Raw genomic sequence first — 27,081 nt, 5'->3', positions numbered from 1 at the left:
TCGGGAAGGCCTGAAAAAGGATTAGGAAGTGAATTAAACAAACATCGGGCAGGAACCAGCGGCCCACTCAGAAAGACTGGAAACACCCACAAAAGCACACAAAATCACTACCTAGCACTGCTGGAAACAGGGCATTCCCTAATCACCTTGTCACATGATCCATTAACGATCGTATGGTAACAGCCATCTGCAAAGAATTGAGAGGGAAGACATTTATTGTAGGAGGTGACACACTGTTTGCAGTGGCATATTCAGCTCTTCCTCAGTTTTGCTTGCTGGACAAACAGCATCTGTGCCAGGATAATAAACTTGCTATATGTGGGATTTTTGACTCAGGTCAGAGTCTGGCTTGATTAAGGAAGCAATAAATTAACATACAGGTTGAGGCTTGGCATGCAGGTTAAATGAGTTTTGTTAAGTGTAGCTGCATTACTGGGAGAAAAAATATTAAACATGGATAGTTTGAAGTTCTGCATATCCACAACTTAAATATGCATATTATTTTAAACCCATTTGTCATTAAAAGAGTTAAAAAAAACCCATTTTATTTTCTTGTTTTTACACTGATCTAGTGATAATGATATTTTAGTGAACTGAAACATAGAATCATAGAACAGTTAGGGTTGGAAAGGACCTCAAGATCATCCAGTTCCAACCCCCCTGCCATGGGCAGGGACACCTCACACTAAACCATCCCACACAAGGCTTCATCCAACCTGGCCTTGAACACCGCCAGGGATGGAGCACTCACAACCTCCCTGGGCAACCCATTCCAGTGCCTCACCACCCTAACAGGAAAGAATTTCCTCCTTAGATCCAATCTAAAGTTTTAACCCGTTACCCCTTGTCCCGTCACTGCAGTCCCTGACGAAGAGTCCCTCTCCAGCATCCCTATAGGCCCCCTTCAGGTACTGGAAGGCTGCTATGAGGTCTCCACGCAGCCTTCTCTTCTCCAGGCTGAACAGTCCCAACTTCCTCAGCCTATCTTCATATTTGTCTTCAGTGAAATTTAAAACATTCCTTATAGTAATGCTGGTTCCAAGTTGAAATAATGCACTCTAACGTTATTAACTTAGTGATTCTCCTAGTTGCAGCACCTCAGCCAAAGGTGTCAGCCTCAGGAATCTCATCTGAGTTTGCTTGGCCCATTCTCGTGAGGCTACTCAGATGCTGAAGTCTATAGATGTTTTTCCACAATCCTAATTTCCTATTATGATGGAATTAGATGAGAAAGAAGTTAAATTTAACTTCCATTTTCATCATGTGCCTTTTCATTCTCTTCTTTGTTGGGATCAAGCATACATTTGCCTGTTAACTGTGTCTGAGTTTAACACAATGAATCCTGAGCTCAGAGAGACGTTTGTTGACTCATTACACTTTTAGCTTCACAATTCCAAAGCTGAACCAACCAGGGAAGTGGCTGCAAGTCACAGTGGGTGGATAGAAGGGCTGTGGAAGTCTGTTCAAAGGGCTCCCCTACCACTGAGGAATCATACACAGAAACCTGTGTGGATATGCCACGCAATGTAATTTAATGTATTCTACATTACACCTCGTGTGAAATTAATCTCATTGCATTTTAATCATCTAAAAATCAAGACACTCAAAGTCTTCCTGAGCTCCCTGTAGTCCGTGGGCAGAAAGAGGCACCTCACGTGTCCTACCCAGATACCTCCTTGTGTTTGCATGACCAAGGCTGCAATACATGTGTTGGGAGTGTAAAAGGCTGGACTCACCGGATGTCTATTTCAATGTCATTCTGTTCAAATGCACAAAACGCATCTCCTGCAGATTTCTGGATGTTTTGCGAGCCAGTGTTTCACACATCTGGAAAAGGCCAATTTCTTTTCTCCCATGTGGGCAAACTTTTCCAGGCAGAAAAGGCTGTTTCTGGGGAAGCCGAGTGAACCTTAAAGGTTTAGACCCCTGGTCATTGGATAATCCATACGAACTGAGTGAAAGTAATGAGGGGTATGCAGAGGAGATAGGCAAAAATGACCCCTGAAAACATGAGGAGGAAACTATAATGAGCGTATTCATTAGCTGCGGGCAGACAAGTACATCCTTCCTGTGCTTGGATAATCCTGAGCAGACGGCTCTTTATTTGCACTGTGTCCTCAGCCTTTTCGGGTGCCAGGCTAGGCTCAGAGAAGAGTCAGAGCAGCCTGGGGGGCCTGCCCTGCCTCAGCAGACAGATGTGAGCCAGGTTTACATGTGTGGTTGACATCAATTAGCTGCAGCAAGCTTCCATTTTCCAAAGGGTCAAGTGAGAGTAATTCCAGCAAACACGGGGAAGCTAGATGGCTTTTGCCCACTGACCAAGTCATCCCAGTGATTTTCCCAACCACAAATGACAAACAGTTAAGAAGCATGTGAACTTGGGAGTGTAACCTCTTCAAAACAGAACTTCAACTAATAGCATTGCTTAGCATAAACCCAGTGTTGTTAATGACACCAGCCCAAACCTTCAACCAGTCTGAGCAAATGCACTGCAAATGCGGCCCTCCTTAAGTCTAAAGGACAGGACACAGGACTGCCCAAGGACCTATTCTAGGACGGCACCACCGGGACAGAGCAGACTCCACGTTGTTTCCATAGGCTCCCACGTAGTTTGGCACCATTGCAAGAGACAGGAATCCTCAGTAAGTGTTTAGTTAACTAACGTTTGTATTGTAAACAGCGGGTAAAGGATGAGGAAACAGGACTTGAGCAAACCGTGAGAAAATTTAGCCATTTAGCTCGAGACCACAGCAAAGGGACTCCTAATCAAGGCAACGCTGTGATATTTCAGATTCCTCTGCCACACTATATTACAGCCTGGTCCCAGTGACGGAAGAATGCTTGTTAAAATAAATTCTGATTAGAAAGCATTAATTTGAGTAACAGGGTTGCCATTCCTCTGCTTTGTTATCTTCCCAGAATTGAACTTTGGAAATACGAGCTTATGCAGCAAGTATGCTGAGAAGGTGCTTTCCTGGACTAAGACATAGTGATCAGCAGAGATATTGATTGTGGTGTCTCTGGAACAACAACAAGAATTATGTATTGATTTCTCTGGAGACTGGATTATGTATCGATTATGCTAGCTGCAAAGCAGAGGCCTAAGTAATGCTATCATCTCTGGCTAAAATGGTGCCTGTAGAGTAGTGAAGTCAATAGAAAGAGGAGATGAGAAATCCATTGAGCCAAAGGGTAAAGTCCCAGGGCAGTTAATTAAATGGCAAAACTCTCCTCGGCTAAAGTAAAGCCAGGATTTCTATTTAAGTATTTAGCATCCTGAAAAGCCTCCTAATAGCAACCCAAAGGACACAGTGAATAACGCTTTGAGCAAGTAAACAATTCTAGCCCATCCTGCATCCATGTAACACGCTGTATTCACACAGGCACCTCATTCATTGCTTACTTCAACTGGGTCATTAATGAAATGCACAGTGTTTAGAAAAATCTGAAAACTAGCTGTGGAGATAAGTCTTGGACCAAGCCTTGAGGGACCATCCACTATAGAAAGTGAAAAGTGATATTGTGTTGGCCTTTTATCAGCAAGATAATAAGCTAAAAGGGGATGGAGATGACTCGCTGGATATAAGTGATATAAGCCGAATTTGTAGGAGAAAGCAGCAATGTAGAAAACAGTCCCTGCAGGCTCACCTTCCAAAACACAAAGCCTCTGTCTTGTACTAAACTCGCAGATTGCTTTACAGAAGCTTAATGTTTCTCTTTCAGAGCTTCCCTTACAGTGACATTCAGCTTTTATTTTGGCCGTTCCAAAACCTAATTATAACATGTTCCCTAGAAGGCATTTAGTAAACAGAGGAAGAGGTCTCAGTACTTGAAAGCAGGATTCAGCCAGAATCATTAAGAAGTGATACATGAAACTTTCCTTATGGAATACGGAAGGTTTTAGTGATCAGCAAAGATGACTCACTCAGAGGCATGAGCGCTGAAGTCTGCGTTTATTTTGGTGGTGAAAATAGGAAGGGGGAAAGAAATCTCAAAGAGAGAGCAACCAAAGGCAAAGATCCTCGGCATCAAGATTAAAGCAGGGTTATGCAAAAACTGCTCTTTAAGAATGCATGGAGCTGAGAGAGGGTGTTTGTGAACAGGAGCCTCCACTCAGCTGCCTGGCTTTGTCCAGCAGAAGGGCTCATATATCATTTTCATTTCATCTCACCCATATTACATAGATGTTTTCTTCTCCATAAAGAACTGATATGAGAGAAGAGCACATTTTAGCCACAGACAAGTGGAGGCCAGGCCCTGTTGATCAGCCAGTGTCCCTTTCACAGGACTATCCCCTCCCTTCCTTATCCTATAATTGTTCATAAAAACAAAGACATGTTTTCACTTAGCAAAATACCCATTGCTAGCCTTGGACTGGAGTGAGGAGGTTATTGCTGTGTCCAGCTAACCTCTTGCAGCACAGAAAGAAATTGCAAACGTGGCCTTTATTCTGTGTGTTTCCTAAAGGAAAGGAGACCGAACAGGAACACAGATAAGAAAACTAATGCTGTTGCTGTGCTTCATATTCTGTGAAGTATATTAATGGGGATAACAATACACATTAGACATCCTATTCAGTAGCATTTTTAGTACCCTACTGAGTTGAAATATAAACTATAATGGCATATGGAGACTGTCTTAAGAGCCATTTCAAATCAATTTAGTTTTATATAGCGTCTCTCGGAGCATCTCAAGGTGATTTACACTGAAAAAGAAAATAGTGGGCTAGTGATTTAGTAGCATAATGCATGGCAGCTGTCAGGCAGTAAGGCAAAAATGCTGCATGGAAATGCAAAACTCTGATTTAAAAGCAGTACAAAGGTAAACATATATCTCTGCTCTTCCAAGTACAAGAAGCAGCCATGTAACGAAGCCAGGCTGGGTTCAGTTTAACTCAACTGGTCAATGAAGCACTGAGAGCTTTTTCCTTTACAGACAGAACTGGAACCTAAACCTGAAACGCTCCCACTCAACTGTTGAGATTAGGAAAAGCCAGGAAAGAAATACTTGTGACCAATTCATTTTAGCAGTTTTACCATCATATTTCACAACCTCAGATATTTTAGACTTCCTGTGGGTTGGACTTTTGCCCTGACAGGCTTATTAAGTCAAGAAGGCAGCTTTAAGTGCCTTTTGCATGGAAACTGCTAAAGCCTCTCTTGAAGAAGCGAGACTTGAGTCAAGAAACCTTGACCTTGTCAGTGTGGCAACTATTGTGCTGCTCCTGTTAAGCAGAAGCAGCTTGCAGGTGGAGTTTCCTTCAGATCACAGTATTGAAGTGGCACATGCCTCATTGGGTCTCTTCCTCCTAATGGAGAAGGCCCTCTCTCCAGTGCTTGTCCTCACATAGCCCTGAGGTGCTGTCAGCTCACAGTTGGAACTCCTCAGAGAAGCAGGATAACAATTGATCAGAGTGTGTTTCAAGTACAGGGGGGGTCTTCAGCTACAGGACACCTCTTCCAAGGGTTTTCACTCTCCTGCTCATCATCCAAAGTGAAGCTGCTAAGGAAACCATGAAAATGCTTATATTTTGGTACCCTCAGTGTGAAAATGACACGTATTCCTTACATTTTCCTTCTATAAAATAATTCAGAATGGCTTGTTGGGTATGAATGTTTCAACAAACTTTGGGCAAGAGAGAGGGAATAATAGTGTCTTCCTAGGTGAGGACCTGAGTACATAGACTCATAAAACAGTTGGGAGGGACCTTTAAAGATCATCTGGTCCAACCTTTCATGGGAAAGCGAGCCTATATGATATTGTCTTGCACCTCATCCAATAACATCTTTAAAACCTCCAGTGACGAGGACTCTACCGCATCCCTAGGGAGGTTGTTTCTACATGCCACTTCTTCAAGGGGCCTAACCCATCTGTTTTCCTTTCTATGTGCTGGGACACATTCAGAATCTGTCATTGCTGTTGCCTGTAAGCCAGGGAGATGGTGGAAGCCTGACCCACTCATGCCACCTCTGCTGTCAACCACAACAGAAGTCTGCCAGACCTCTTCTCAACTTCCCCGGTGAGCACGTAGGGGCTGCTCAGGGTGTTAAAGCCGTGAAAAGCCTGAATTGTGATTACTTGGAAAAGTGCAACCCCCTCGACTAAGTGCTTGTGTAGTGGCTGCAGGACTGATGCTGACTCTTCTCATGCAGAGCTCTCCACGTGGCACTTCACTGCTCCCACAGGTATGTCTACTTATGGAACGGTGGAGCACCACCTTGCAGACAGCGGTTGCATGAGTCACACCAGGCGCTAAGTACTGGTGTGATGTCTATTCATCTGGGAAAGTGTTCTCCTTTCTGCTGTGCAAGTAGTATATGTTTTATTCAATAAAACGCATGTTCCCTATGCAAATGAACGTGCGTTAGAAGGATGATATAGTGACACGTTCTATGTTAAATATGCATGACATTTAAAACTCTAAGCAAGAAAGAAAAATCATGTATAAATATTAAAGAGCACAAAGTCTACTTTTTGCTTTCATTTTGCTTCTGATCCTGCACTCTGGGAAAAATACTCCTCACATTCTGAGACTGAATTATCTGCCCAAGAACTAAACCTATAATTTTATTCTATCAGTGAAGCTGCATGTCACACTATTTTTATACGAAGACAATCAGGTTCTTTGAAGCACAGACACACCTACTTAAAAGGAGCATTCCTCTGAAAGGAGAAGACTTTGGAATCAGGAGTAATTTGTATCTTTCAAGAGACTGATAACTAAATGGGGAAATGCATCTCCTAATGAAAAGGTTTCTTTGCTGTCCATTAGGACACTGGGATCCGGATTCATCCTTTTTGACTGCAAGCATCTGACTTGGCTTCAAATCACTGAATTCTGATGGCTTAAAATGTGTCCTTTGGAAATTCTTGTTCCTCTTTCTTGTCAAGAAAGGACAGTAGGCCACCTGAACTCTTAACCTCAGTACCTCAGTTAGGTATCTAAAAGGAAATTAAATTAATCCAGGCCTTGCTCTAGTTCTTTAAGTATTTGTTGTGTGGGAGACCTGTTAGAAAATCTAGTATTCAACCCATTCCTATGGCGCAGTCAGCTTCACCTCTAGTTTTCTTTGTGTTTTCTGCTACAAAGGGCTTAAACGTCCCTCTGGGAAGAAGCAGAAGTTTTCCATTAAGAAAAAAACGTGCAGCAAGTGGAGAAGCCTATCTTCGTGTTCCCTTCTGCCCAAAGATGTCAACAACTTGCAAATACCAGAAAAGTTTCAGAACAGAATGCAAATATCCTGTCCCATTTTACATACTTAGAAAGTGTAGAACCCCAGACTGGTTTGGGTTGGAAGGGACCTTAAAGCTCATCAAGCTCCAACCCCTGCCATGCGCAGGGACACCTTCCACTGGAGCAGCTTGCTCCAAGCCCCTGTGTCCAACCTGGCCTTGAACACTGCCAGGGATGGGGCAGCCACAGCTTCTCTGGGCACCCTGTGCCAGCGCCTCAGCACCCTCACAGGGAAGAGCTTCTGCCTAAGAGCCCATCTCAGTCTCCCCTCGGGCAGGTTCAAGCCATTCCCCTTGGCCTGTCCCTACAGGCCCTTGTCCCAAGCCCCTCTCCAGGTTTCCTGCAGCCCCTTCAGGCACTGGAGCTGCTCTCAGGTCTCCCCTTCAGGAGCCTTCTCTTCTCCAGGCTGCCCCAGCCCAGCTCTCTCAGCCTGGCTCCAGAGCAGAGCTGCTCCAGCCCTCGCAGCGTCTTCATGGCCTCCTATGGATTTTCTCAGGCAGGTCTATGTCCCTCTCATGTTGGGAGCCTCAGAGCTGAACACAGTAAAACCAGGTACACTGACCAGATATGAAGTCCAGAGCATGGCAGGGAATGGAAACTCCAGCTATGGAGGCCTACTGGTTTCCCTTTCTGTAACACCACCATTATTTCTTGATGAAGAAAACTTGTTCTTCACTGCACATTCTATTCCATGTACTTCTGCTGCACTACAGATGGCAGGAGGGCCACGGGACAGCAGTGAAGGGATATGGTATATGGAACCCTGCACCAAGACCAGCTGAAACGAAGCAGTACTAACTTTCTCTTACTTCACTAGTTCTGATATCAGCAAAATGCTTTCTCCTTTTCCAGATGGGAACTGGAGCAGTGGGAAATGTTTTCCCTCAGTATTTGCCCCTCATTCCTCTGTTGACAGAAATGACGAATGGTCATTTCAGTGGATTTAAAAGCAGTGGAACTTCATGCCCCTAATGAATGGGCAACAGGAACTCATACTGGCAGTGCTTGATGGCTGCACATGAAACTAGCCAGGCTCAGTAAACGAAACCAGATCCCCAAATGCAGCCTGAGATAAGTGAAAGTATGCATTGGAATTTATTGTAGGAAAATGACTGACTGGAAAAAGAGTGGTCTGCACCTCCAAAACATATTGTACCATTTAAACTCACGAGAAAGACATCTGCCAAAAAATGCAACTAATTCTCCTGAAGGTCAAATGTATTTCTCTTGTAAAACAGTTGAAACAGCAATTGCATTTCTTGATTACTCTTGTGAAAGCAACTTAGAAAAGAATCCTAGGATTGTTCTTGTCCTTTGAAGTTGGGATGTTTATTGCTTACTGGCAATGGCTTTTGTTGCAAAGGTTAAACACAGTCAGCAAATGATCGTAACCCCCCCACAAAAAGGGTTAGTCCCAGTGCAGCCTGCCCAGAATTCCCACAGTGGATTTGTAGCTCCTTTTGGAGTGCCACCACGTGGACACAACTGCTGCCATAGGCTCCTCTCCGTCCTGCAGCCCAGTGGAAACAAGAACGGGTGATAGCACCTCTCAGCTCCTAACCACGCTGTCAGCCTTGCATGTCCCCGGCTACCCTGGGTGATGGCGGAGGAGTGGTAATTTTGCACCAATATACAGTGTCTGCTACCAAAGAGCGGTTTTTGCAGATGTTTTCTACACAGCAGTGTAAGAAATGTCACCACCTCCTTGGAGCTGGATAGGAAATAATTGTGGCACCTGTGACAGCAGCTGAGGTCATGGCTTTAAGCTGAAAGAGGGGAGACTGAGATGAGCTCTTAGGCAGAAGCTCTTCCCTGTGAGGGTGCTGAGGCGCTGGCACAGGGTGCCCAGAGAAGCTGTGGCTGCCCCATCCCTGGCAGTGCTCAAGGCCAGGTTGGACACAGGGGCTTGGAGCAAGCTGCTCCAGTGGAAGGGGTCCCTGCCTGTGGCAGGGGTTGGAGCTGGATGAGCTTTAAGGTCCCTTCCAAAACAAACCGTTTCATGGCTCTATGATTACACCATACATGTAGAGCTTTGTGCACCCAGAAGAGACCAGAGAAGCTCCTGTTTATCCAGAGATGACTGACATCACTGGTAAGCTCAAGTTCATCCTTAGAAGTCAATTTCTGGATTGGATTACAGTGTTTTTTTTCTCTGACTGCTTGTATAAGACTTGCAGGTTTATTCACTGGAGATTGCCACCATAAATTTTAGAAGTCTGGCTTACAAAGCCTATAACAACCTTGTTTAGCAAAGGTGTGCCTTGCAGCATTCCTTCAGTAATGCCACTTTGGCTGCCCCTTACCTCTGGGGTGAGGTATTTCATCATGATTTCCTTTCCTTTCTCTCCCAGCTTTTCATCTGGAGCAATTTCATACTCTGCCTGGAACAGATATAACAAAAAAGAAAGTCAATATTTGCACTCATATTTCACCATTATAACTTCATTTTGGATGTGGCCTTAACGGAATGCTCTGTCTGAGAAATCGGAAGGATAAATACCATTTTCTGATGGAAGTAAAACCCGTACACACCATCCTATTAAAACTTTCCACTATATTTTGACCAAACCCTAGTGGTGCACTTTCTGAGATGATATCACCAATGTAATTTAACTCATTTATATCTTACAGACTTGCCAAGCCAGCTTTCAGAAAGCATTCACTGACAAGAGATGGCAACTTACTTGGGTTTGCTCAAGGGGAAGGTGAACATAGAAGGTAAGATTATTTCTCTGAGTAGCAGGGAAAGTGAGTGATTGTTAATTCTTGCCACAGATGCAGCATTTCAAGCACCAGGTGAACCCCTTCAGTACATTGTCCTTCTAGTTGAGTGTGTTCTTGCTATTTAACTCTTCCCCTTCATCTAACAATACTTGTGCAAAGCAGAGAGACTTGCCCATCACTTTTAGTGATCCTTGACTCAGTCCCTCCAGAGGGCTGATTTCTTGGGACCAAGGTAGAACAAAAGGCACCATTTAGAAGAAGAGACATTATAGGCAAAATTCTCTTTTACTTCCCTGGTGCCTTACAAAAGAGAGCACCACATTCCCCCCCCCTCCCCAAACTTTACCTACATTTCAGATTCTGACTATTCTATGTACTGTAGCATAACTGACTTTTAATGAGTTTCAGGACAACGTTTACATAAGAAACAAAGGAAGCATTACTCGTGCACCATGAAGGCATTAATCACCTCAGCTGAAGTTCTGGATCCATGGCAGGCATTCAAAGGAAACACACATGCCGCATGGGACCCCAGTGGCTAAATGACAACAAGTTCTTAGAGACGTTCCCACTTGGCATTGCTCAGGATATGAAGCCTTAGGAACCAATAAAAAAACCCCAAACCCCCCAGATGAAAACTGCCTATCAGCTTTCATGACTGCATTAAAAGAAAGCTCCCAGAAACCCCTGCCAAACCAATTAAGTAACCTGGTCCAACACAAGCTGTCTGTGATGATAAATGAGGAGGAAGTTAAAATAAAAAGAAGGTAAATCAGACTGAACTGGCAAACACTTGGAAGAACAAATATCAGAACTATAGCCTACTGGAAGATGCATGTCCTGCTCCAAGCTTGATGCAATAAATCCAAAGGCAGGCTGTAATGGATACCCTAGCTAAACAGACCCAAGAATGCCATGAAAACCACAATGTGGTAATAATGCTATTACCCATCTATCTGGCCAGTACTCACAGAGCTATTGCAGCTTAAGTTTGAAGCTATGTATTACACACATACATAGCAGGTTGCTTGAACAATCTAGAATTATGATCTGATTTGGTCTGGGAAATGACAGTGACCGCAAATAACAGAGAAACCTGTACTGGTGATGAAAAATACGCCCAAAAGCTAAAATCCACAAGTGCAGTACTTCTCTTTTAGTGACCATTTTGGGGATGAACTGATTACATTCTCATAAAACCTAATACAAGGGTTTAAAAAAATCTTTCATCCAATTTCCTGTCCTTTTAGATGATATCTGAGTACGGGCCATTTCAGCTCCTACAGCACAGGCACTCTCAAATATTTACAGCATCTTAACAGCATTTTTCTCCATGATTCTTTGCTAGGTGATAAAGCAATGGCAATAGTAACAGAGGGACCAATTTCATTACAGGTGAAAGTTGCATCTCATTCGGACCTTACAGTTTAGGGTTGGGCTCACAGGAAAACCAGGTGTTTTTCATAGAAAATAAAACAGAGATAATGTATTTCAATAAAAGAAAACAACTGTACTTAAATGTAACTGTCCGTGCAGAAGCCTGCAAAGAAAGGAGAACTTCTTGGCATTGCCTCACCATGGAAGCATCTAGGAGATCCGAGTCCTCCATTCAATGCTACTTACAGTTTAGTCATTAATGATCATTTTCCCCTCCTTCACTTGCTTTTAGACTCTGGATCCTAGTAACATATTGGCTCCCTTGTAACTAAAACTCGATTCAAAGTCATCATCTGCCACTTGAAGTGCGCCAGGGGGATGTCAAAAAACGCTATGTCTTTTTCACCACAGACACCCTATTATATTTACATCCCATCCCAATCATACAACAGGAAGCAAATCAGGATGGACCGCAAAAGAGAAGTTTAGCAGGAATTGGATCAGTGTTTTGAAATGCAGTTCCTGATGGGATCCAAACATATGCAGACCTAAATGCACACACACACACATATACAGAGTACCTAACAGTCTCAAGACAGTTGGGAAAGAAGAAAAGGAAAGTTGAATTATACTCGCATCTGACATTCACAGAAAATGCAACACTGTGGTGGTGAAGGTAGGAAGTGACAGACAAGCGGGGATGTGAGAAAGAACCATAAGCTCCAACTGTGAACAGTGCTGATTTCACTGTAGCTCAAGTCCTAGGAGCCAATTTCGCTTTGTTTCTGAGTTCATTATTATTTCTCCCTTCAGTGCCACTTTCGAGCTATTCAGCAACAGATTCTGGTACTTTTTCAGCCATGGGCTGTTATTACAGGAAGAATTGCCCATGTAGACAGGCAGAGTGACTTCCCCATGCTCACTCTCCCACATGCCTGGGAAGCGTACCAAGGTCCTCAAATCTCAGTCTTGTGCTTAAATCACAAGATACATCCCCTTCTTCCACAATACCCAAAAGCATGGCTACAGTTTGCAAATCCCTAATTGCTAGAAATAACATCATTACTTAAAATCCATGTGGAACAAAATATTTTCCATTATTCCTTTGATGAATCCAGGCATGTGTTTCAAGGCTCCTGCTCTGAAGTCTAATAGCTTCTCCATGCCCTAGTTAGGTCAGACAGGGCCCTATTCATAGCTCATAAATGAGGGGAGGATTTACGATCACCCTGACTGCATGGGACAAGTTGCAGGGAAGGCTCCTTCTGTGGGCAGGCATGGATCCTTCAGCCCAAACGGCAAGAGGATGTGGGCTGGCTGCCGTTTGTTGCTAACTTTCCTTTTGGCTGCTGTTTCAGAGGTAGTAGTTACTTCAGTGGCTCCTGCTTCCCTAGAAGCAACCCTGGCTGAATGGGGGCACAGGGGTGCGAAGCATCCTTTGTTTTGGAGTAGCCACCCTTGGGATGGGCTGAGTGAGATTGAATGGAAAACACACTTCCACTGGGAAAAGGAGCAAGATCTAGTCTGTGGTTGGTTGCAGGCTCAGGGGTGGCTCAGGAAGAGGTTTGGACGTTGGAGGTTGCCTGTGACCAACAGAGAGCATCACTAGGGAGATGGCACTGGGACACAGGGGGGGCTTGTACCAGCAACCTTAATTCTGACACATCGTTTTATCCAGTGCTTGATTTTCCTCTTAATACTCTTTGAGCTCCTGAAACTGTGGCCTAAAAACATGTGAAAACTGAAAAATGGAGCCAGAGGGATCTCTCTGCAGATCCGGGAGGACTCTTTCGCACAGCAGGCAGGTGCTGCTTGCCTGTGGGAGCATGGCATGCCAAGAGGAGTCAGTCCCTTCTACCTACCTGGAGGTGGAGATGGGAACAGACACTCCCGCCAATGCATTTTGGGCTTCTTGGTATAAACTAGTGCAGTGGAGTCAGGTTCTGAGCATCTCCAGAAGGCTTCTAGCGTTTTGTCCCCAGTTTTACACCTCCACTTTCTCAGCTCTGTTATTCCCAGCATCTCTCTCTGCTCCAGCTCCTGCCTACTCCTTCCCTGGACTCCAGGCTCTGCCCTCCTGCTGCTCTGTGCTCCAGCCACTGCCCTTGCACTTGCCTCCGCTGGAGACTTAAAATCTGTGACTGAAGATTGGAAAGCAAAATGCAAACAGCTGGAATTCATAATAACTCACATTTCTAAACGAAAAGTGAACTTGAAACCACATTTTTCATATTTAAACGCAGGGCAGAAAGAGCCCTTTTGACTGTTTAAAAACATGTTTTGAGTTAATGAGTTTGTTGATATCAACAAACTGGCATTTCTGATGGAAAAAGCCTTGAACAGCTTTAAGACACACATACACAGATGGTTTATGTACCATGTAAAGGACTTAACCAAACGAAATCTCCCTAACAGCAAGACAGGGTTTTTACAAATGGCATTAAATGGATGCTTGTTCATCCTTCTACCCCGGATAAGTGCAATGTCTAGTGATGCATTCAGCTGAAAAGTCCACCCGAGGAGATTGTGCCTCTCACCCCCCAGCCCTATGCCTGGATAGCACAAGCAGAAACAACCTGGAGAGGGGCTAATTTCCCCCAGAGGGTGTATTTCTGTGTGACTTTAGTGCAAAGAAATAATATCATCCAGGTTAGAGAGAAAACCTTGCTGAGAAATAGCCACATTCTCCTTCAGTCCCTCTAAATCTGGTCCACATTAAAATCTTAAAAGCCCTTGACTGGAAAAAAATAATAATACGAAATTATGAGCGTGAGTAGACGAAGCAGGAAAGGGAATCCAGAAGCTAAAGTCTTCATTATAACGCACACAAGAATCACAGGAGAGAAGGTGCAAACGTCAGGAGCTGGCACCCCAGGAATGTGCCGTTGAGAAGGGGACAGGGGCGAGAAGGTGCTGAATTGCCGCCTTCTTGTGCTGGAGGCGTGGGCTGCGGGGAAGGAAATGCGTCTCGCTAGCAGATTCCCTGCTCACTGATCTGCCTTTCAGCACAGGAAACATATCCCCTAACACTTTATTTTAAGGGCTGTCTTTCAATAGCTCCAAAGCTGCGTGATGTCGCCAAAATATTTGTAAGTACAGCAGAGCATGCTTTAGGGCTGTGCATGGACTCATAGAATCACAGAATGGTTTGGGTTGGAAGGGACCTTAAAGATCATCCAGCTCCAACTAGGAAAGGGACACCTTTCACTAGATCAGGTTGCTCCAAGCCCCATCCAACCTGGCCTTAAACGCTACCAGGGATGGGGATTCTTTGTTAACAGCTGTAGGGGAGCTGCTTTAATCATAAACCATCCCCATTTAATGCTAATAGCTTATGTTCATGTAGTTTCTTCATCTGAAAGGCTACTTAAGGGTTTGGTGAATTATTCATGGGAGATCTTTATGTTTGCATGTACACAGGTAAGCACACAATGCATTCAGAGGCACAAGTTGCAGCCATTGATACTTCCTACTAGATATTTTATCCAGTCAAGTCAGGACCTCTGTCATGAAGTTGTTTGCACAATATCCATAATAGGAGATAGCCATATCAGCTAGGAGAAAAGGTTGCTGTTGCCCCGTTTCCTGGCCAATCAGCCAAACTGATGGCCACTTACTAGTCCCATAGCAGTGGTGGGAACCAAACATTCATAGCTCCACCAGTGCTGAACTGCAAAGCTCTGCATCTCTTTGTTCCTACCACTTCAATCATTTGAAGTTGGGGCCACAAACCACGTACCTTTATAGTCTGTTTTATGGTTGATAGATTGTGGCTCATTACCCAACCAGTGCTCTCAGAAAACATGTAGAAACTTCATGCCTCCGAGCACTTTAATCTCAGTTATGGGTTGAAGCTGGCCAAGGTATTCACAGGTTTCAGAGGGAACTGACAGAAACCCACCTACATGCATGTAGAATTTAATGATACAAATCCTTTTTCTTCAGAAAGCAGCCCCGCACTGCTTAAAAACTGTATTAAAAACTGGGAGGCATGGCTTCTGCCATGCGTGACCTGGTGAAGTCACTTAGCTGTGCTCTGTGAAAGAGACGTGGTCCTACTTCTGAACGCGCAAAAAGCTCCATGAGCCTCCCATGAACAGCTGAATATTTTCCTCTATTCTTTTTTCTTTTGATCAGTTATTACACAAAAGCTGAAGTTTTGCATCTCACATGAGAAACATAACTAAGTCAAAAGTAAATGGAGGCTCTTGGCTTCTTCTGCTTCGGGCTTGTTACAGCAGGTGGTCTCTAAAAGGTTTCACATTCCTGGTGGTCCCAGAATAGGGCTGTAAAGTCAAACTTCTGGTCTCATTATAGGATGTTTTTGCCTAATTTTTTGCCTAATGTAGGGCTTGGCTTGAATTCCACCACTCACTCAACGCAGTGTGACCCTGCTGGGCAAGTTTCAGTAGCAATCGTCCAATTTAATGGCTATGGGCTGTGCTGCTTGACCTTAATATTGCTTAATACAGGCATTTTCATGGGCTTGGGGCAAGCTTGTATAGAATTTGAAATCAATAAACAAAGGAGGCTGCTGTTAATTAGTGTTAAAAAGAAGAGAGAAAGCATAAATATTCAGACCTCCACAGAGCCAGGCATTTTGTTAATGAAACCCTTGTAGTGCCATTCTGAGCCTAACTGGGAGTGATCACTGGCCTGGTAAAGGTCTGCAGGACAGCTCCAGCCTGCAAAAGCAGTGCTGGAACGGATGCAAAACACACCCTCACAGAAAGATTTAGGGATATGAGTCTAGGATTGCTTGTAGAAGGAGCTTTAACACAAATCCAGTCCCACCACCAGCTTTAGCAGCCCCGGTGCTGCCTGTGCTGCATGGATGCTGGGAAGAGGACCTGGAGTTGCTTGGCACTGCTCCATGGAGCTTTAGGAGAATGAAATGACACAGTGCCCTCAGTTCCTGCAGCCGGCACTGCTGGGAAAGGCTCGAGGCAAAGGTTATCATGGGGTGGTACTGGTGGAGAGACACAGGAGGGATATGGGGGGGCAATAATGCTTCCCTTAGCCCAGATGTTATTACCACTGCCAGGTGTGCGCAAGGCTCACACAATGTGGGCTTGTTCTCTGCAGCCTCTGGGCGCTGCTGGAACCAAAATATGATGCCTGCTGCTGGTGCAAGGAGGCATGAGAGAAGAGCAGAGCCTCGCTGATCCTCTCCAAACCAAGGACAGCTCTGTCTCTTCTGTCTGAAATTAAAACCACTTGGAAGCAGTCTTTTGCGGCTGGGTTTCTGTGGCTTCCTGGAGAGAGAACCAGCACCCAGCTCCTCAGGGCTGTAGGCATCACACCCTATGTGGCATTTCTGTGGAGGTGCCTCCCCTCAGATGGGTGTGCTGTGTTCCATCAGTGGCAGATAACTCATGAGAGGATGCTGGGTCAGTACAGCACCAACACATCCAGGGTACCTGAAACGTCCTCCTGCCTGCTAGCCTTAAGCACATCTGCGCAGAGTATTTGTCAGATGCAGTAGTTCCATGCATCTCGATGGCTAAAACTTCCATTAAGGAAAATCACAACCAGTGCTAGGAATATCAGGTAGAAACTGTGACCAGCTAAACCTGATTTGAACAGGGCTTTATCTAAAACTTTCTGTGATGCTATAGATTTGCTGCAGGTACTGCAGCACTAACAAACTTTAAAGCTTTAAGTGACCACGTGTCCTCTCCCAGACCTACAATTTCAGTGCAATCTTCACATCCCATGTACTTCAGAATAGCTTCACCATGGAGAGGGGCTTTAACAAGGGGCTGTAGAGACAGGCCAAGGGGAATGGCTTTAACCTGCCCGAGGGGAGACTGAGATGAGCTCTTAGGCAGAAGCTCTTCCCTGTGAGGGTGCTGAGGCCCTGGCACAGGGTGCCCAGAGAAGCTGTGGCTGCCCCATCCCTGGCAGTGTTCAAGGCCAGGTTGGACACAGGGGCTTGGAGCAAGCTGCTCTAGTGGAAGGTGTCCCTGTCCGTGGTAGGGGTTGAAACTGGATGAGCTTTAAGGTCCCTTCTAAACCACTCTGTGATTATACTATTCCATGATTTTATTCCTGTTGGTATGCATTGTTTTGCTTTTGACTGTCAGTGTCAGCCAGAGAGCAAAGCCCCATTCGGGCACTCATGCTCAGCACTGACAAGTTCATCTTCCTGGTACAATTTACCCTTCTGGCTCATCAGCACCCTCCCTTTCTGCAGGTTCCCAGCAAGAAAGCCACTGAGAGACTTCTTCACTGTGAACAGCTTCTCCTGCTGGCATAACACATGGCCAAGTGCTGCCAGACTGGGAAAGAACATCAGATACCCCTGGGGCTGGGGGTGTTGTTCAGTGGCCCGGTTAACTGATAGCTCTCTGGGGTGGAAAATGGTTTCTTGGCGACTTCACTCAACCAAGTCACTTCTACACCTTGTGCCTCTGTTTTCCTATTTGAAAAAGCAGGGTAACAGTAAAGATGTCCTCTCTAAATCACCCTGCAGCCTGCTGATGAAAAGGCTTGGTCAGAGATGGATATTATATATATATATATATACTCGTCATCCTCTCTTGTCAGTTCATTCATAATCTGCCCTTTCTTCCCAGTGCCTCCCAGCACTGCAGGCTTCACCCACATCAAAAGACATTACTCAGAGCATCTCAGCTGCTTGGGTGTTGACATGAAGGAAGGCCATGCTGGGACATCCTTCCTCTGCTCGTGGCTTATGCTTCCCATGAGCCACAAGGCTGGTACCAGTGAGATGCTTCATGAGTGCTGGTACCAACCTCTCAAGCAGCACTGCCCCTCTACCACCAGTGATGCTGGGATGCTGCCATGGTCCACTGCTTACTAAGGTGTTAGACACAAAGTCCCACGAAACAGCCATTTCTTGGGGTCAGGGGAGTCTCCTCTGTTGGAGAGCATTGAGAAGAACCCCGAAATATCACAGGAATTGACTTACCACTGAGTCAAGGAACCTAATGCAGCACTCGAGCTCGGGTCGAGTTTCACAGAACTGCCTGAAGAGAAGCCTTCCGATCGGCTGCTTTTCACATATGCTGCAGTAATCTCTCTCTAGAGGCAATGAAGAGAAGAAGAGAAGCATGAAAATGAGAGGAGCTTTGCCTTTTGGCTTGGTTAGCAGTTTAAAGCATTGCAAGCGAGTGCGAAACTATGTCCCCAAATCAAAACCGCTGCCTTCTCCCCACTACACCACGTTTCAGGTATCCAAATACAAACACGATTAACAGCTTGAAGACTCAGACAAGAGAGGCTCAATTTTGTAGAGCTGATGTTGGTACAAGTCCCGCAAAAAGCCATTCAGCTATTATGGAAGAATAATCCCACATTTTTCTGTGGTGGAAATACATGCACTCTGCAAAGGTACCGCTTGGCCTGGTGGTGATTGTGGGAATGTGGGAAGCAAATTACAAGTCCCTGAAATGTGAGTCATACATTAAAGGGCAGGGAAAGCTGGAATTTGTGGAGACCTTCCTGGATGCCTCCTAGATACGCACTAAAGCACCCCTAATCTCTGGAAATGCTCAACCCACTCTCTACTAAACTATTACTGCAAACGACATGTTTCCAAAGGTTTCAAAATCTGTGCTATTTACTCGCTGAGCATTAACAAATGGATGGAGCATATGGCATCTCGCTGGTTCCAGTTCACACAGCACTCCTCTACAGAACTGTACTTCCCCTTAAACCCTGTATTTAAATGCCATCCAGAAACATCACTCCCAGTAAAGCAAAAGGTCCTTTACCCATCACAGGGACTATCTGCAGGAAAACTTGAGGGAAGGGCAGGCACCATTAACTGGCATCGCACCAGTACAAAAGCCAAGGTCCTTTCCAACCCTAACCATTCTATGATGCTATAATACTTTTCTGGTGAGAGCAGCAAATCCCCAGCCTGTTTGGAGCAGCAGTACTTGCTTGAGACACGTTATTCCTCTAGAAGCACACACATGTCAAACAACATACTGTGTTTCCTTGAGCGTTCCTCTCACCACCCTCCTCGCTGCCATATGGCGCTTGCTGTTATTATGGAAACAACCAGCTCCTAAACACATAACATAGCACTGCAAACAGACATGCAAAACCCACACAAGTTGTCAGTGCCTTGGCTACTTCTCTCTCAGGCCTACAGTGGCTCCTGCAATGTCTTTTATTCCCCCTTTGCTTTGTCCTCCTGCACCGTTCAGCTCCATCTGCACCAAGGATAACTGTGCTGTGATGGAGCCCACCTTTGCCATGGAGGCACCCGGACAAAGGGCTCGCTCATCACAGGTCAGATCCTGGGGACCACGTTCTGCGAAACCAGGAAGTCAATCCTGAATGGAAAATGCTGCATGGCATGTTGGACTTGCTGACCTGTAGCTGGGTGGCAGATGCCAAGAGCACCCAAGGCTGCCTCTTCCAAGAGGAAAGAGGGTGCTTGCCCGATGCTGTGCTGTGTGCAGTATGGCTGTACTTCAGGAACCTGCCCCTTGAAGCACCTACAGGGTGGCCACTCAAGACATGGGCTGGGACTAGCTGGGCTGTGCTTTTAGTTCAGTAGGGTCCTACTCTGCTCCGTTCTTCTGAAGCAGTCTGGAACAATGTACCAACACCACTTTGTGGCTGGCATCGCCAGTTCATTTTGGATCAGGATATCACTCATTCTATCCAGAGGATTGCAGTGCTTTGGTACCCTCCAGCAAATAAAACTGGATCTAAATCACTGTGTAAATCCTAACTTGACCTCCAGTCTATCTATCTATCAGCAGTAAGCCCATGGCACTGGTTTGTTTGTCTGAGCTGGAGCCTCCAGTGTGGAACACCATGACACAGACATGTACAGGAGAAAGGCAGCGGGCTCGTCTGGATGCTGAGCAGCCTTGGAGGTGTCCTTGTGGATGGTACAAGCTTGTGCAGCTTGACCAAGTAGCTTTTAGAGTGAGGAGGTAATTGCTGCAGGGATGTGCAGACACACATAACGCTAAGGTAAGCAATGGAGGAAAGAGCCTGACTGAATCAAAGCAGCAGCTCACAATGTCCCCCAGGCCAGCACAAGGCCAGAGGCTGAGCAGCTCAGGTGAGCTCTCCTGGGAGGTCTGGAGGTTGAACTACATCTGTCTGATGCTGTTTCCTGCTACCTTGACTAACTCACTCTTCTGAGGCTATGAATAAAATATATACACTGAATATCAGCAGCACACAGCCTGCTCGATGGCAAGACTCAATCCTTCCAGAAGCCCAAAGCCACAGTGAGCTTCTTCATGTTAAACAAGCAGTGCAACGTATGCAATAGGCTGAATTTGTAACAGGATAAACCACAAAGGAACAAATACATTAATCAGCTAGTTTGCCCTACATTTTCTCTATCACAGTGCTATTTGATGCACAGTAGCAAGGCTTGCTGCTCAAAATGCAGTTAGCTTATCAAAGTTGCTATGATATGGTGACACTCACTGTAGTAGAGGATGCTAGAGGGCTAGTGATATCAGCTAAATAGGCATGCAAATTGCACACACAATCACTGCAGTTCATAGCGTAGCAGGAAAAGAAAACAAGCAGCTAAACACTATTACATATGTGGCTAAATGAAACATAAAGAGGACACGAGCACAGACTTCCTCCTATGGTGCATAACTTGGCCAGCATATGAGAAGGGTGACCTGTTTGTAATGAGGAAAAAGGAAATGCCAGAAATAATCTCTGGAAACACAAGAGCCAGAGCAGTTCCCTGGAGCCATCCACTCCTCAGTCGTGCTCATTTAAGTGCTGGATCTACCAATACAGACAATAAATACATGATGCAACTGCTTTCATTCCTTCTAGGTGACACAGAGTATTTTCTTAGGCTCTGATCTTGCTGTTGGCCTCACTAAGTCAGCTAAAGGAGTCTGCTCCCAATTCATTCTTGGGATGCATGGGCCCTGGAGGTGACTAAGAAAGAAAAACACCTCTTCCAGCTAAAGAACAGAAAAGGAGCCATAGTTTGTTACAGTAAAGGAAAAGAAGAAGTGTTTTAACAGTGTGCCGCACCCCGGAGACCTGGATAAAGCACCCCAAGCTATGCTCACGAGGTGCTGCATGAGGGGAGGGGATGGAGATTCAAGAGGGTACCACAGCCAGGGGCTCCCTAGGGCTGGGGATGATGGTCGTGTTGCTCTCGGCCCGCCTGCCAGTACAAATATATCCATCCAGTTTCGAGAGCTTGAAAAATAGAAAGAAAGATTTCCTGAGGAAATGGAAATGTTAAACACTTGGAAGTGAAACCATATGCTCGTGATGATGAAGTGTAACTAAAACAGCTCTGAGAGCCGTATCTTTGGTCGTCGGACCCTCCTGCTGCAGCGTGATCCTGTTTAACACCTGCAAAGTCACCCAAACCAGGGGTGAAAAGCTGCGTGGGTCAAAGCCCTAGGAAAGCAGTCACTTCTCACTGCTGCCAAACTCACCATTTAAAAAATACCACTGGCAAATAATGTGCACATGTGAGTTCTTCATCTTCCTAACAGAGTATAGACACAGATCATTATAGAAAAGATACTATATAAAATGTCATCACAAACATAGAACCATAGAATGGTTTGGGTTGGAAAGGACCTTCAAAGCTCACCTAGCCCACCCCCCTGCAACGAGCAGGGACATGTTCACCTAGATCAGGTTGCTCAGAACCACATCCAGCCTGGCCTTGAATGTCCCCAGGGATAATGTACTCGTAAGATAAACCATGTTCATTCTAAATTCTACTGACTCATTTCTCCCTTTACTTCATAGCTCATGTATTGAAGACTACCTTATAGAGCACCCAGCACGCAGAACATACCGAAACAGTTATACCTGCATACAGACAATGCCATCACCAGTCAAAGTCTACGGCCAAATTTGCTCCCTGGCAGATACTCTGGTAAGGTTCTGAAAAAGATCTAAGCAGACACCCAGGAAAAACAGTCCTATTAATAACATTTCATAGTGACCAAAACATGTCACTGATGAAGTGAAAAACACTAAACAGGGTAACAAAGCTGCTGACAATAAAACCCCTGACTTTCGTGCGAAAGGGAAAAAACTGAATATTTTAATTATCTAAAGATCTCCTTGTGCCTTATAAAGATCTTTTTGTCTTCATTTCCCATTTAAAGACATAGAAGGTTTTTTGTCTGGCTCAAAATGTCACCTTATAAGTTTTTGGAGAGAAACAGTGGTCTGCAGAGAGACCAGGTCCCTCCTCCTCTTTCACATTAAAAATATCCCTATGGGTTCTGGTGGGTTAGTGGTGAGCTACACAACAGGGTGATGACTCTTGGCTGAAACCCAGTCTTTTCTGATGTGTTTCATTCAGTGTAAACTGCAGGTGTATGAGTGAGACTGCTATGGAAAGCTGTACTTCTGTTTCTGGGTAGAAGCCCTCGTTCTGAAGGGCCGCTAATCCAACACCTGCACACAGCTGGTGAGGCTTCTTCCTGTAGCTGTCTATGGGGAGGGACGAGCTCAATTTAAATCTCACTTTTCAAGTCTACAAGAGCCAGGAACATCTTTTCGCCTTTTTGGTCACTACTGGTGTGGCCAATGACTGCACTTAGGTACTGACTATTAAACAGCATTTTACTTTCCAACATACTGGAATCCCAAGATAAGATATTTCATAGAAATGCATGGAGAGCCGCCAAGAAGACATGCACCATGCTGCTGCACAGGAAAATTTGGACTTGGCCTCTGGCTCTCTGCTCTCCTTGGCATTAAATCAGCCTGGATTAAAACTGAGTAAGATCCAAATGCAATGTAATTCTGCTGCCTAAAAACAAAAACCCAACCAAAACAACAACAACAACCAAAAAAAACCCCTTCCTTAACACCTGGAAACCCCAAAGTGGATGTAAGAAGATTTAATTGTTCTTTTCCTGCTTGTGCTCAATGACCCATAATGAGAACTCATCTTCCCCCTTTTTTTTCTTTAAGGTGAATCAAAATCCTTCAAACAGACATTGTTCCAAGTCTATTATTTGTCTTCCTTTATCCTGATTTAGTCCAGAGCAATAAAAAGCACACTAAACTCATGGAAGAAAGCATTTGAATATGAGGGAACTCTCAGTCCCTACTCTCAAGCTGGACAATAGGGAGCAGCAGCAGAGCCAGAAGAAACTAGCAGTCTGTTCATAAGACTGTTGGCACACCAAAAGCAAATCTTTCTTCTTTCCAAGGGGCTAAGGCTTCTCAAAGCGGTTCCCACCAGCCCTGGGACGGATGAAAACTTCATCTAGAGGTGTCCCAAAAACCACACACCTCCCTCCTCATTCAAACTTGGAGGGGGAGAGATGCTGCTAAAGGAGATTCCAGGCCCCAATCTAAAGCCACTTCTGTTTTTTGTCCATCTTTGCTTTCTACATGTGAGCTCTCCTAGAGGGGCACACAAAGAAAAGGAGGACAAAAGCAGGAACTAAAAGCAAGATTAAAAAGTATGCAGCATGACTGAGCTAAACAGACTCTCACAGCCCATCTCCCAGTGTGCACTTGTAGCAATTTCCTTCTTTTTGTCAAAAAAGAAGACCAAAGCTTTTAAAGTTTACAGAATTGTTCTGTGTCCAGGCAGGGTACTAATGGAAAACAAACTGCTTCTTTAAACACTGAATAACCCCATTTAGAGCTATATTAATATAAATACATTTCTTCATTTAAAGCCAGCAAGTGTAACACTATAGTGCTTATAAATATGTCTTATAATTTGCTGCTGCTCTTCTCCAGCCAAAAGTGGAATTACCACTGTCTATGCATAAACTTAATAAACAGTACACACTAAACTGCCTGGTCTTTGAGGCTGATGAAAGTTCCTTCTTATCAAAGGATCCTTTGTGGATGCTTTAAAAGGATTTAAATTGCTTAGATTGCATTATTAACAGTGTCTGTGTTGCTCTTGTATTTCGGATTCATCTGGAAAGCTGGAACATTAGCTCTTGCATTCTACAAAAAAGATGCTTTTCCATCTCTAATATGCTTCAATACAAAAGATAATCCTTGTGATCAAAAGCAAGGGCCGGAGATTGGCTACGTTAACACTTCTGCAGACCCACTCATTACTTTCTGATTTTTCAATGGCCTGGAGATGTTATAATGAATGTAGATGTTATAATGAAGTCATAAACTTTGCTGGGAACCCATGTACTTGCAGTGAAAAACAGGTTTCTTTCTTTGAGACATTGAAAATATGGGCCCATTTCTGATGAAGAAACATGGATATTGCTGTTTAACTGTAGAACCTGGCCAAGTACCTGTACTTGATAAGGCAGCGAGGGATCTCCTTTTCATGATGACTCTTTGGGAATGTCACAGAAATGGGAGGAAGTAACAGAAGGGAAATTTCTTGTCCTTTTAATCATACCTTTTCCCTGCGGTTTTGGGTTTGTTTGGTGTGGTTTTCTGGTGGTTTTGGGGGACTGTATTAGTACGGAAACCTGTTGTTGAGATGCTGAGGACCCTCCACTTGCCCCATCCTCAGCAATGCATTTAAAAAGCAAGGCAAGCCAGATGGCCAGAGGACACAAGACAGGAATAAAAATGCCTCATTTCAGTTCAGTCAAAAATTCCCAGGAACTGTGGCAGTAAGTCACGCTATAAAAGCCTAATACAAGCAGCGAGGCTCCCGCGGGAATTCAGTTACCAGTACAACTAATATCCTGCGTCCTGCAGACCTCAGCGCCGTGCTGTATATACAAAATGGGGCTGATAGCACTGCCCTACCTCAAAGCAGCGTGGCCAGAGTAAGTATATTAAAGTGTGGGAGCCCAGAGTGCTACTGGATAGCCCTGTGGCTCCTTGCTATTTACTTGCAATGCAAACTCCCAGAGCGGAAATTTAGTCCAAGAGAGCACAGCAGAGTCTTTTTATACATTAACCGCTATATACTGCTCCATAACTTCAGCTGGCACTTCACCCACATGAGAAATGACGACGTAGCCCCTGTCTTGGAGGGTGTTTATCTTGGCAGGGCCAAAGCTGTGCAGGTGCAGGACAGAAACCCTGAAGCCAAGGGCCATGATGAAGTTCTCTTGCTGGTGGCAAAAGCACACTCCCTCTAACAATAAATATTTCATCTGTTTTCTTTATTTTTAATGAAATACAGAAATTGTTACCACTTATGGCTTGCTAGATTCTGTATTTTGAACAGCAGCTTGTCCTGGTCTGCAGTTAAAACCAGCACTTCATCACTGTAGAAAGGTCTAGACCTTACATATGAAACCCTGGGGAAGGACACAGGTTTTGGCCTTGGTTGATTTTTAGCCCTTTCATTTAGGATTTTCTACAAAAGAACCTTGAAGACCTTCATCTATGCTGTCAGACCTTCATCTATGCTTGGATAGCCAGAGCTTTGGCTATCCAAGTTTGATTAATCAAAAATACAAGTGCAATCAAGCTTACTTGAGACAATGGAAATGGTTTTAAGTCTTGCCAACTCAATCTTCCCAGTTTGTCTCCTGATCTCCTGATAATCGAACCTCTAATGTAATTATTCAGATGGAGACCGTGTTTGTTTTGTATAACTTTCCTTATTTCCACTCTTTTCATGGTATTAGGCTACAGGGATAAACTCCACACATCACAGCAGCATTATACTAAAGATGGAAACAGTCCAAACCTTCGAGTTGGACCAATACTGAAAAGATGTTTGGAAACTATTGTAACAAATTTGCAGTTAAATGCACTTGGGTGATATATACGGATCTTCTCATTTGTTTTTTGAAGCAGCTGTATTGAAGCTTTGCTCATGGAATTTTATTTGAAAGTCAAATCCCGCAAACAGTTGCATAAATATGTTTGCACAAGTCCTTCAACCAGAAAGTGTATGTGGCTTTGTTGATTTTGGACAAAGATTCTGGCAACAGGGATAACAACCCACCCACCCTTTTTGAAGCAGCAGCAGGAGGGATCAAACGAGATCCTGTGAGCTCAATATAGTCATCACACAGAAAAACATCAGTGGGATCCAGAGCCTGGGGAGGGACCCTCAGCTCTCTCAGGGGAGGCATTGGGTCACCCAGCCTTGCGCCAGGAGCACAGTCAAATGGCAAAGAGCAAATGCTCTGCCCTGAGACCAGGCTATTCGCCAGTGGAAGTCAAATTCACATCCTGACAAAATCCGAGTTACTCTGCTGAGCTATTCCAGCCCTCCTCCAACACTTCTGGTATCTTCTAAAAGGTTCTCCTTCAGGCGACTGCATCCTTTCCATGTGGGTCAGTGATCAAGCCCTGAGTTCAAAAGCAAACTGCAGATACTGCAGGGTCAAGAGGAGGTTTAGCTTGAGAAAATGGAGCTCGCCATTAATGTTTGAGTCTCTAAGACCACAGAAGCAAAAATATATATTGTTGTGTGATGTATGTGGTGCAAGGAAAGGTTTCAAGTAATTGTTACAAATAACGGAGGTGATTTTCAAGCCTGCTGAAACGGATGGAAAGGTTTCCATCAATTCCAGTGGGTCTCTGATCAATTTTCTCCATTTTTCCCACCTCTGTCAAGCACAATTCATGTGAACAAATTAGTCTGTCTTTAGCTTCTTTTAACTGAAATTACTAGGTACCGTGCTCTTTAACACATCCTTTCTTTTGCATTTGGCTACCAGTTACTATAACAGTGCGCAGAAAGGGAACAAAAAGCCCCAGAAAAGAGCAGGGAGACAGACTGATTGATAGACTGGCAGATGGACAGATATGTTACACTTCTAGTTTAAAAAGCGAAATGACTAGCAATAAGCTGGTTACCATTCCCATAAATTCCACTGGAAAAGCAC

General features: G+C 44.6%; 1 protein-coding gene across 1 annotated transcript in view; it reads right to left on the bottom strand.

The window, feature by feature from the left end:
• The window catches only part of GRK5 (G protein-coupled receptor kinase 5), a 167,321-nt gene that overhangs the window by 40,836 nt on the left and 99,404 nt on the right, over positions 1-27,081 (bottom strand). The window contains exons 3-4 of the mRNA XM_065672377.1: positions 18,270-18,382; positions 9,538-9,615 (exon numbers count right to left, since the gene is read on the bottom strand). Of these exons, the coding sequence (XP_065528449.1) occupies positions 9,538-9,615; positions 18,270-18,382 (191 nt within the window). The remainder of the gene's footprint in view (positions 1-9,537; positions 9,616-18,269; positions 18,383-27,081) is intronic.

Source organism: Lathamus discolor, chromosome 3 (assembly GCF_037157495.1).
Source record: "Lathamus discolor isolate bLatDis1 chromosome 3, bLatDis1.hap1, whole genome shotgun sequence".
In the NCBI taxonomy this organism is placed as follows: Eukaryota; Metazoa; Chordata; class Aves; order Psittaciformes; family Psittacidae; genus Lathamus; species Lathamus discolor.
This window is presented reverse-complemented; position numbering and strand designations above follow the sequence as displayed.